Raw genomic sequence first — 11,927 nt, forward strand, 5'->3', positions numbered from 1 at the left:
AATCTTTGAGTCTAGGTGGGGGGTTTCTAGTAAGTCATCTGTGAGGAGGAGGGAGGTCTTGTCCTAATGTGGCTGCCCTATATTTGCCCCAACACTCCTGCCTGGATGATGAAATTTCACTTAACTGCCTCTTGCTGAAGTAGGGCGTTGAGGTCTCTTAAGGGGAGGGGGAATTGTCAGGGTCCTCTTTCTCTCAATGGCTGTAGTGGGCCATTGCAGAAACAGGATCGAGTTAATCTGCTTTCTTTTGGGTAGCGTCTTGGAGCCTCTGGGAAAGCAAGAAATGGTTTGGAAAAGACAAGGTCACAATGAGGAAAAAATAAGGGGTCCCAGCAGAGGGAGGACACATAACATTCACATAATCCAGGAAGACCACTGTTGCCAGCTGTCCATTGTTGTTGTCAGAGTTGGTAGCACATTCCTGAAGTCCCTTAATAGTATCACAAATGATCCTGGACTGGTTGACACAAAAACAGCATTCTTTTGACAAGGTTTTGAGTGGTGATCTCTGTAAAGGAATGTAAGTTTTGGAAGATAAAGAGGAACATGGAGTTAAATACACAGGTATCTCCAATGGTTATCAGCATAAGGAAAACCAAAGGATCTTGGGATACAGACATGAGCTATAGGTTTAAGTAGACAAAAGAACTAGGGGCAGGGCACCCAGTTAAATAGTCCCAGCCCCAGATCATCAGGTATGGTCTGGTTGATCATTATTTCAGTTCTTGTTCTAAGAGAGGTTCGGAGTTGTTATCTGGAACCAGGCAGGTGGCCCATTCTGAGGAGGGCCTACTGTTGGGGGTAGTTTCAGTCCCTTGTCATGAAGATATTATTAATTATTTCTGTCCTTCCTTGATTCCAAGATGGTTGCAAGGTGACTGGAGAGAAAATGGCTCAGAGCAAAGACAGATACAAAATGCTTTTTCCTTCTTTTATTAATTTACAGGCCCAAGCAAGGAGTCAGTGCTTTTCAGCAAAAGCAGTTGAAGTACTTCTTATAATTTTTACATGTGAACATTTTTTAACCTTGAGGGAATTAGGGTCTTTTGGCCAGTGATAAATCAGTATAGAAGGGGACAGGCAGCTGACAGCTAAGTCAAAAGTACTTGTTTAAGTCTAAAACTATTAACATTTCATAAGGCAGAATACAGAGGGAGTAAAAGTCAGAAGATACCCAGTTAAATAAACTGTGTAGGAAAACACAGCATAGACTACTGAAAAGAAAAAAAAGGGAGGTATTTCAGCCAGTTTGTGGGGTCGTGGGTAAAATCAATCTGCCAGTCCTGTCCTGGCAGACTACCTTGTGCCTAGAGTGTGGGGAAGGATGGGGGGCCTGACACTTCCCTGAGGGGACAACTGGGAGCAGGTAAGACAAGACTGAGTCATCTGTTTAAGAGTGATATCTAGAGAGGGGGAGGTTAGTTGAGCCTCTAACATATGTAGACAGGGCTTGTGTCCGGAGTGAAAGAGATTGTGGAGATGGGAGTGGATGGACTATTCCAGGGAGCAGGGAATGACCACTTTGTGATCTAGGAAAAGTCATCTGTCAGTTTGGGTACCCCCACCCAGGTGAAAGCGGTGTGTTCAGTTGTTACATAGTAACAACTATGGTGGGAGTGGTGAAGGTGGGAAAGATGGGGAGTATGGGGTAATCCTTTTGTGGAGGCTTCAGGCAATGAAGTATCTTGGGCGTCTACCTGAGAGTTACTGAGGGAGATGAAATCTGGGGGTCTCTGATGGCCCTTACAATGAATGATGGCCTAGGCTAAAATTAATGCCCTGGTGAGGGGTGGTCCTGTTGAGATGTGTCATGTGGGAGAAGGGCCATAGCTTTGAGTGCTTTTTGTAGTGTGGGGGGTCTATAATGGTATATCCTGCTGCTGGCTGGGGATCTGTAAAGGAAATGCCATCTATGAATCACAAGGGAACATCAAGAAGTAGGGGAGTTGGGGAGTGGTGGGCATACGTGGGAGAGGGGATCCTATGAGGTCTAGGCAGGAATGGGTTGGTAGGGGACTCTCCTCCTCAGTTGTGGGGTCTGGCAGAAGGGAGGTGGGATTAAGGCCCTGCATCGCTGAAAGGAGATAAGGAGATCTGAGACAACACAAGGTGCTGTTGTATATGTGGAGCTGTTGTGTATAGGTTGGGAAGAAGGGTTTAGAGCCTGATGGCTAGTGAGCTCCTGGAGGTCATGGGGAGAGAGAATGGTTATATGTTGGTTTAGTGTAAATTTTTGTGTCTCAGATGTTAAGAGGACTGCCGCCCCTGGGGTCTTTAGGCAAAAGGGGGCATCCTTGTATAACTGAGTGTAATTGTTTTGATATGTATGCAACAGGTCTGGGTGTGTGACCACACCCAGAGACAGGAGGCCCAGAGTGATGTTTTGGTTTGTGTATAGGTATAGGAAAAAAGGCCAGGAATGGTTCAGGAGTCCAGGTGCTGGAACCCTTAGTAAAGCCTCCTTGAGTTTGGTGAAGTGGACCATAATTGGCCTAGCAGGGTCTAGGAGTTCCTGAAGGCACCCTGAGATGCCACGTGTAGGGGCTTGGCAAGGGAGCCAAAATTGAGAATCCACAGACAGAAATATCCAACCAGGTCTAGAAAGGACAGAAGGTCCTTTTTTGTGTTGGGGCACAATAAATCCCAGATTATCTGTGTATGGGACTATGGGATGGCCCTCTAGTTTGGGGTAATGGTGAGACCCAGGTAAGTTACTTGTGAGGTTGATAGTTGGGCCTTGGAAGGGGTGACTCTATATCCTTGCTATGTAGGAAACTGAGGAGTTGTGTGGTGTGTTTGAGGGACAGGTCCAAGGAGAGAGAGCGAGAGAGAGAGAGAGAGAAATATGAGGTCACTGGCCAAACAGGTAGGGGCTGGTCTCGGAAGCCCTGAGAAGGACTGTCCAGGTTAGCTGGGTGGAAGTGTGGGGGTCAGGGTCTGACCACGTGAAGGCAAACAGATCCTGGCTGGAGGAGTCTAGGGAGATGGTGAAGAAGGCATCTTTGTGTTCTAGCACAGAGAAATAAGTGGTGGAAGGTAGAATAGGAGTGAGAAGGGGATAGGGGTTGGGAAGTATATGGAGACCACCACCTGACTAATGAGACAGAGACCTTGGCCTAAGTGGTAGCTGTTGGGTTCCTTTTTTACTGCTAAGGTAGGAGTATTATATGAGGAGTCAGTGCGTCTGAGGATCCCCGCCCAGAGGAGGACAAAGATGATGGATTTTAGATCTTGTTGTCCTAATCCCAAGGACTATTGGGTTTGTCAGATGTATAGGTCTGAGGTCTTTGGTGGTGCCCCATACTTGGGGATTGACAAGAGGAAATAAGGATGTGTAGTCAGTGGGAGATGGGTCTGTTGAGGAGGGACAGCATCTGGGCAACAGAGGGCTAGAAGTGTTTGTGGGGGACTATTAAAGTGTAGGGAGTCATTTAATTTTTTTTTGCAGTACTGGGACTTGAACTCAGTGCCTACACCTTGAGCCACTCCACCAGCCCTTTTTTTGTGATGGGTTTTTTGGGATACAGTCTTACGAACTATTTGCCCAGGCTGGCTTGGAACCACGATCCTCCAGATCTCCACCTCCTGAGTAGCTAGGATTACAGGTGTGAGCCACCAGGATCCAGCTGGGAGTCATTAAACTTGAGGCTGTCCCTGCCGATAAGTGGAGTGGAACGTTGAGGAATGACCAAAAATGAGTGTGAAAACTGGGTGTCAACCAGGTGCCAGTGGCTCACTTCTATAATAGTAGCTACACAGGAGGCAGAGATCAGGAGGATCGCAGTTCAAAGCCAGCCTCAAATAGTTCGTGAGACCCTACCTCAAAAAACCCATCACAAAAAAAGAGCTGGTGGAGTGGCCCAATGTGTAGGCTCTGAGTTCAAGTCCCAGTACCACAAAAAAAAAAAAACACCAACTGTCAGAGTACAAAGAAGGAGGTCTATGTGGAGCTGAGTAAAGGGCTTGCCATCAACCGAAACAGCAGAGAGGGAAGAAGGGACTAGGGGTCCCTTTCCAGTAAAACCGAGTAAGTAGCCCCATGCCCACAAGCAAAGAGATCTGCCTTCCTGATATGGACAGCTACCTTGGGCTCTGAGGCAGCGATGATCTTGTTGGGGACAGTGGCACCTGGGTCCTCTCAGTCTTCTGTCGCCAGGGCTAGAAGTTCCACAAGTCCTGGGTCAGAGGTGAGTGACTGGTGAGCACCAGCTATCTTTGGGCAGGTGCTGAGTCCCACTGTGGACAGTCTGATCTCCAGTGCCCCATTTGACCACATAAAGTACAAAGCCATGAGGGGGTTGGGGCAAGCACTTACCCAGTGGCCAGGTTGGCCATATTTGCAACAGGGCCCCAGGGGAGACTTTTGCCCCTCGTTGGTGTAAGTACAGGTGCATTCTATGGGCCCCTCTGGAGCCCCTTTTGAATAGCTTCTGCCAACATCAGGGATTTGGTCTGATGTCTTCTGAGTTTTTGGGTTTTCTGTTCTTCCTCTCTATTGTTACAAACTTTTGTGGCAGCCCTTACAAGGGGCGCTTGACATGTTTCTGGTTATCCTCTAATCTTTGGAGTTGTTTTTGGAAGTCCCGGGTGGACCGGGAGATAAAATGAAGATGGAGGTAAATGCAGCCTTCATTAGTCTCAGGAGTTAAGTGGGTGTATTTAATCATTGCCCCTGTTAAGTGCGATAAAAGAGAGGTTTTCATCTAGCCCCTGAGTAATTTCCTTATCTTTTCATAGCTGACCGCCTTTAGAGCGAACTTGGTTATCCCTGCCAGGACACAAGTTATCATTTGCCCCCTTCATCTTAGATCCTGGGAACCCGCCTGATAGTTTCAGTGAGGATCTTCTCTGAGGTCATGATAGGGTTATGGTTAGCATCCTGTTGATGGAGTGTGCCTGCCTGGGCTTGAGCCACTGCCCAGATACAGTCCCTATCCTCAGGGGAGAGGGTGGAGGAGAGACTGGCATACATGTCTTGCCAGGTCAGATCATAGGACTGAGTTACATAGAGGAATTCCAGTATGTGGTGGGATCCAACACAAAGGAGCCAACATGCTTTTCAATTTGTGATAAGTCAGAGGAGAAAGGAACATGAATGCAATGAGGCCTCCATCCCTGCCACCTCAGGGAGTGGGAGGACAGTGGCTAGATCTGAAGAGGAGGATACAGGGAATGGGATCACATGTGTGAGGGTGACAGAGAGATGGGGGGGATGGGGATAGGGTGGAGGAGCAGAGGGGATCCTTGGCTGGAGGAGGGGGAGCCAGGCAAAGACGTCTTCTCTGTGGGGTCAAAATCAGCAACAAACTGTTCAAGGGAAGGCTTATTTGGTGATTTGGCATTAGAGGGTTTTACATTTAGAAGGAGGAGCTGGAAGGACTTAAAAGACTGACAAAGGGAAGGTTTTGAGAGGAGATAAGTGACAGCCTGTATGTATGGGACCTGAGACCATTTGCCATGGCATTGGAGACAATTTTCAAGATTGTGCTGAGTTGGGAAATAAAAAGTGCCCTGTTCAGACCAATGGCTATCCTTGTCCAGTTTATATTGGAGCCAAATTGTGTTATGGTAGAAAATCAGCCATTTGGGTTTAATGGTCTTCATGAGCCCCAGAGTCTGAAGGTTTTGGAGGAGATGTGCTAATGGACTGCCCCTTGAGGGCTTGGAAGATTTCTGGCCCCTTTTTGTGGAAAAGGCAGTGAGTAATCCCCACAGTGATCCTGCCTGGTAGAACAGATGTGTCAGAGGGCAGGAACGTCTTCACTACCAACTGATAGTCTATGCTAAGGCAGTGCACTAGAATTTTTTTCTAAGCATCCAGGGCTTCAAAAGTGGACTCCTGACCAGGTGCCAGTGGCTCATGAGCCCGTAATCCTAGTACTCAGGAGGAAGAGATCAGAAGATCATGGTCCAAAGCCAGCCTAGGGGAAACAGTTCACAAGACCCTATCTCGAAAATACTGAACACACACATACAAAAAAGGGCTGGTGGGGTGACCTCAGGATGTAGGTCTTGAGTTCAAGCCCCAGTATCACAAAAAGAAGAAAGAAAGAAGGAAGAAAGGAGGAGGAGGGGGGAGGGGAGGAGGAGGAGGAGGAGGAGGAGAAGAAGTGGAGTCCTGGACTCTGACAGTCAGTGAAAAAAATTCAGAAAAAGGAAAAATTCACCAAAATTGAAGGCTGAATGGAGGGTCCAGAGATGGGGTGCCATCAAAAGAAAGAAGTATAGCAAAGATCAAGTAGTGTAAAGGGAGAGAGGAGCAGCAGGGAAGGGGGTAGGAGGACTCTAGTGTCTGCTCAGGGTCTCAGGGTCTGAGAGTGAGCCTGGGAAGAGCAACCACTGTCCACTGCTTCCCAGACTGCAAGAGCAGAGGCTGAGAACCGAGCCTACAGGACCCGTTCCAGGTTTCGGCACCAGATATTAGACTGAAAAAAAATCACATTAGACTGAAATGCACAGAAAGACAGATGAGGAGATGGAGAAGTTAGACTGAAAGAGGCATAGAGAGATAAGAGCAGAGATGAAGCCCCATTCTGGGTTTTGGCACCAGATGTTAAGACTGAAAAAAGGCATGGAAGGCTAGGTGGGAGAAGGCTCGACGTCAGCATAGGCTTTATTGGGAAAAAGAAACCTGAAGAAAAGGTCTCCAGCAAAAGAGCTAGAGCTCAGTGTTGCTTACAGACTAGGGGTAGTTACAGGAGGGTAGCAGAAGTCCCGGCAAGGTCGCTGGAGAGGAAAATCCCCAGTGACTCTCTGAAGATAATGGCTTAAAAGGGGGTTCATTCTTCGAGTGCCAGTTTAAAAATCTTTTGCTCGTTTAATATTGTGTTGTCTTGTCGAGTTTTAAGTGTCTTTTATGTATTCTGGACACAGCCCTTTGTTAAGATTTATTATCTACTAGTAACTGCATTAAAGAATTATGAAACTTTGGCTTGGGAAAATTAATAACCGGTTAATGTCGCATAGCTTCACATCCAGATAGTAAGGATTCAGTAGCTACACTTCTTAATGCGACTCCAACATAGCCTCTCATTACACCTCAATGCTCACAAGGAAAAGTCCTCAGAGGACTTATTCACGTGCTAATGATAAGCTAAAAGTTTGCAGTCTCACTTAACCCTTTGACATGGCGCTAGCAGGTGGGGAGACAGCAAGAGCTTGCTAACTGAGCTAGGGATTACTTCTCAATCCTCTGCAACCCATCTACTCACAAATGTTCATTCCAAAACGTGCATCTGATCACAACTGATGGCTCCAGAGTGGGGTGAGCATGTCAGAGCATGCCCTTGACCTAGCCCACCCTCCGCTGCCACATTGACCAATCCTCAGGGACCGAACCCCCCTCGCCCCGCCAAGCCCGGGCTGCTACGAGCTCCCAGGGCCGGACTCGGGGTCCCCTCCCTGGGCACTGCCATCCCGCCGGCCGGGAGAACTCTTCCCAAATCAGTCTCAACTCCTCCTTCCTGTGAGCCGCGCAGCCACTTCCGGGTGCTCCCCCATACCCTTCACCCCGAAGGCTGGGGCTGTGTCCCCCAACTCCCAGCCTGGGAAGACAGAGAGACGTGGCCACCACCTAAGGGTACAAAAAAAAAGCAACGAGAATTCAGAGGTGCCCAGTTACATCGAGGAGAGTAGAGTATATCCACAGCGCGAGCGCGCGCACCGGGCGCGGCCCGTGACGTCACCGCTGCGCGCCCGCGCCGTCGCCGTGGCTAGTAGCTCTTCCGGCCGCCAGGCCACAACGAGGCCATAGGGAAAGGGGAAAGGGTGGGAGGGGCGGCGGGAAGGAGAGAGGGCGCGGTGACGTCACCGGAAGCCGCGCGCCGGAAGCGGGCCGAACTTGCGCGGAAGCCGCGGGGGCGGAGCCCGGAGGCGATGGGGGGCGGCGGCGGCGGCGACGGCGGCGGCGGTGGTGGTAGCCGGGCGATGAGCGGCGGGAGCGCGTGAGGAGCCTGCGGGGCGAGGCTGGGGGGGCCCCGGAGCGCGAGCCGCAGGGCGGAGGGCGGGGGCGTGAGCGCAGCGGGCGGCGGCGAGGCGGCGGCCGAGAAGATGGCGGACGGCGACAGTGGGAGCGAGCGCGGCGGCAGTGGCGGCGGTGGTGGTGGTGGCAGTAGCAGTGGCGGCGGTGGCGGCGGTGGCGGCGGTGGAGGAGGGGGGCCTGGTAGCTTCCAGCCGGCTCCCCGCAATAGTGGCGGCGAGCAGGAGACGCAGGAGCTGGCGTCTAAGCGGCTGGATATCCAGAATAAGCGTTTCTACCTGGACGTGAAGCAGAACGCCAAAGGCCGCTTCCTGAAGATCGCTGAGGTGGGCGCTGGCGGCTCCAAAAGCCGCCTGACGCTGTCCATGGCGGTGGCCGCCGAGTTCCGCGACTCGCTGGGCGACTTCATCGAGCACTACGCGCAGCTGGGGCCCAGCAGCCCTGAGCAGCTGGCGGCGGGCGCCGAGGAAGGCGGCGGGCCACGGCGCGCGCTCAAGAGCGAGTTCCTGGTGCGCGAGAACCGCAAGTACTACCTGGACCTCAAGGAGAACCAGCGTGGTCGCTTTCTGCGCATCCGCCAGACAGTCAACCGCGGCGGCGGCGGGGGCTTCGGTGCGGGTGGCCCCGGGCCTGGCGGCCTGCAGAGCGGCCAGACCATCGCACTGCCCGCCCAGGGCCTGATCGAGTTCCGTGACGCCCTGGCCAAGCTGCTGGATGATTACGGTGGTGACGATGACGAGCTGGGCGGTGGGCCCGGGTCCGGCGCGGGAGGCCCCGGAGCTGGGCTATATGGGGAGCAGCTGCCCGAGGGTACGTCCATCACGGTGGACTCAAAGCGCTTCTTCTTCGACGTGGGTTGCAACAAGTATGGGGTGTTTCTGCGAGTGAGCGAGGTGAAGCCTTCCTACCGCAACGCCATCACCGTGCCACTCAAGGCCTGGGGCAAGTTTGGAGGCGCCTTCTGTCGCTACGCCGAGGAGATGAAGGAGATCCAAGAGCGACAGCGGGACAAGCTCTATGAGCGTCGCGCCGGGGCCGCCGGGGACGACTCGGATGGGGAGGAGGTGGATGAGGACTGAGAGGGCCACCCCCCCTCGGCCAGAGGGCCCCCCGCCCCCGGCCTGCTCTCACCTCCGTGAGCCAGTGCAGAGGGGGCTCACAGTAAGACAACGCTAGAGTTAAAAGAAGTAATTCTACGAAACCGTAATGGACAATTAGACACGCAGTAAACTTCCCCGAGACCGGCAGCAACCTGCGAAGAGAGAGAGGGCAGAGCGTCCCCCCACCTATGCGAGAATCTCAGCTTCTGTTCTCCACCCCACCCCACCTCCCCAGCAAGGTTCCGTATCCTGGATGGGACAGGCCTTCCTTCCAACGTCTGGGCCCCAAAACGCATCTAATCTACCCAGACCCACCCATCGAGGCTAGTCGAGTTTGTGGTGTTCCTGGGTAATCTTAAAAACCCCTCCGCAGGCCTCGCCATCGTAGTGTCTGTCTCCTCACCGCCATTGAAATCAGCATTTTGGATCTAGATCTTCATGGAATTCTTGAGAAGGAAGAGGCCTTTGCAGTTACCCAGTTCCTGAGGGTACAGGTTGATGAAAAGGAATGCAACTTTACACAATCATGGACAGGGCAGAATAAGAATTCAGGAAGGCATTGGTGAATGCAGAAACAAACTGGATCTATTTAAAAAAAAAAAAATGGTTTTGCATGGAACCTGGTCCCGGCCCATGTCTTTGCAGAATTGTTTTCCGGGATGCAAATGAATTCAGATATCAACGCTTGAACTAGAATCCATTACTAAAGTAGTTTAAAAGCTGGCAAAGAAAATTCTTTCCAAAACAAAAGCAATTTTACGTTGGGGATTGCTGAGGTAGGCACAAGAAGTCAGACATAAAGCACAAGGGAAAGTGTTTGAGTGGATTGGTTGCTGCTCACTAAAGATTCTTCCCATGGAGGTCATTACCAAGAGATGGCCTCGGTGTGAATGAGAGCCAGTGAATATGGCTAATTGGGCTGTTCGGCCACTGGTTGGCTGCATTTTCACCTGTAAAACTTGATGATTCTCTGCAAAAGGAACAGTGTGGCTGTAAGCCTGAGCTTTAATGGAGTATACGCCCTCACAGAGAAGTTGGAACAACCAAAACTGAAGTCTTAATTTGCCTTCAGTGTAATCTGTGGATTTGTTCAAACACTAAAGATCCTCAGGTCAAGAATTCCAGCATCGTTTATCGTTTTAATATCAATTTTTAAGAACTCGATCCATCGTATCAGTACCTCACAATCAGTTGGCAAGGATGGATGAGTGATTCAAGCAGCGCCTGGTGGAGGTTGGAGTCCATCTGCGAGTGGAACCGAAGAACGCTGACTATATCCTGGACGCATTTTATACCATCATGAAATCTCAGCACACTGGCACCTGCCAGTTTATCCAGCTGTCTTTCAAGAATAAAAGTTGGGGTTTTCAAGGATCGCCTCTTCTGTATTTTAAATGGATTCTCAGTAGAAATGATTTTTACTAATCAAGTTAATCCCACCCCCATCAAAAGGTATTCCTAGAAATGTCACAGACCTAGGCGACTTTGAATCGAATGGAGCGAATGTTCAGGTATCCTTTGTGTGACACCTTACCAACCAGGAGGCAAGGAACCCCACCTCCACAATCTTGGTATTTTTTTTTTTTTAACTGCATGCCTGCCCTTTATTTGAGCTGCCTTTTTAATTTATTGCATATCCTCTTTATTATCTTATTTTGGTATTATTCGATCTATACAATCTTTTTGTATTTATTGGGAAATAAGTAATATACAAAAAGGTCATTTTCATGTATTTGTGGCTGAGAGGCAGGGAAATAATTGTGTATATAAAATTAGGCTTTTTTAAAAAAAATAGACTATGATTCAAAATATTGTTAATCCTCGATTTTGAAAGGTAGAGGAGCCACAGACATCGGTGCCCTTCTCAGACTATTTCTCTACTCTCATCATCCACACTAAGATTTTTAAACAGATTTTTTTAAAGCTTTTCTTTTAAATTTTTCTCCGTTGCAAAGAATGTTTCCTAAATTGTATGGGAGCAATAGTATTTTTGATGTTTTAATGACATCTGTATACTTGTACTGTATTTTGTACTACAAGGCAGCTGTTTTCAATAATGTCCTGCTGTATTTACCTATGTGTTTTGAGTGTTTCTTTCTTTGCTGCGGAGAACAAATTCCTAGTTTAGTAAAGGAGCTGAGAAGCTAGCATTAGGTTTGCAGAAACTGTTTAAGTTTCAACTCTGAGGCAGCAATGAGAATTAAGGTTGCAGCTATTAGCTGATTGCTGTAACTTTTTCATTTTCAAACCATGTATGATTCCTGTATAGACCAACTTGTTTTCTTGCTTCAGTGGTGGTTCTGTTGCTCAGCTGCAGTGAGCCAGTTCGATTTTGCAAAGGTGCAGTTACCTCTCCTTTTCAAGGGGTTGGTGTATTTTTTCTTTTTATTTGGCTGAATTGCAGTAACTAGCCTTGCCTTTCTATTCTGTAGAAATGACAGGGTCTTCACAATCCTTCACCAGTGGCTACTAAGCTATAATTAGCTGAATAGAAAGAATGTGGAAGTGGTCTGAGGCATATAGAGTATATGCCAAGAGCACTACCATATATGGCATCAGCTTTGGTTACCAGAGAAGTTTTCTTAGTCATTAGACCATGTAACAGTAATATATCATATGTAAATCTTTAGGTATCAATTTGAGAATCCTCCAAAAAAAGGAGCAAAGAATGCGTAAGCTATGTGTTGGCAAAAGTAATTTATATTAAAATTTTGACCTGCCTATGTAAGATGAAGTGGTAAATGTCATAGTGGTGGGTTTTTAAGTCTTAACCAATCTCTAAGGTTTCTCTCTCCTGCAGGGGGTGGTTCATGGCCTCTCTTCCCACTGCAGGAAGATTGCAGAAGGAT

The 11,927-nt window shown here is 49.2% G+C and overlaps 1 protein-coding gene across 1 annotated transcript; it reads left to right on the forward strand.

The window, feature by feature from the left end:
- Positions 1-7,883: 7,883 nt before the first annotated feature.
- Positions 7,884-10,453, forward strand: Purb (purine rich element binding protein B). Its single transcript, XM_020163971.2, has one exon. The coding sequence runs from the start codon at positions 8,050-8,052 to the stop codon at positions 9,055-9,057; it is 1,008 nt and encodes a 335-aa protein (XP_020019560.2). The 5' UTR covers positions 7,884-8,049; the 3' UTR covers positions 9,058-10,453.
- Positions 10,454-11,927: the final 1,474 nt, after the last annotated feature.

Source organism: Castor canadensis, chromosome 2 (genome assembly GCF_047511655.1).
Source record: "Castor canadensis chromosome 2, mCasCan1.hap1v2, whole genome shotgun sequence".
NCBI classification, from domain to species: domain Eukaryota; kingdom Metazoa; phylum Chordata; class Mammalia; order Rodentia; family Castoridae; genus Castor; species Castor canadensis.

Bases quoted from the DNA above. Each gene is read 5' to 3' on its own strand.
- Purb (XM_020163971.2), top strand. From the start codon at position 8,050: ATGGCGGACGGCGACAGTGGGAGCGAGCGCGGCGGCAGTGGCGGCGGT.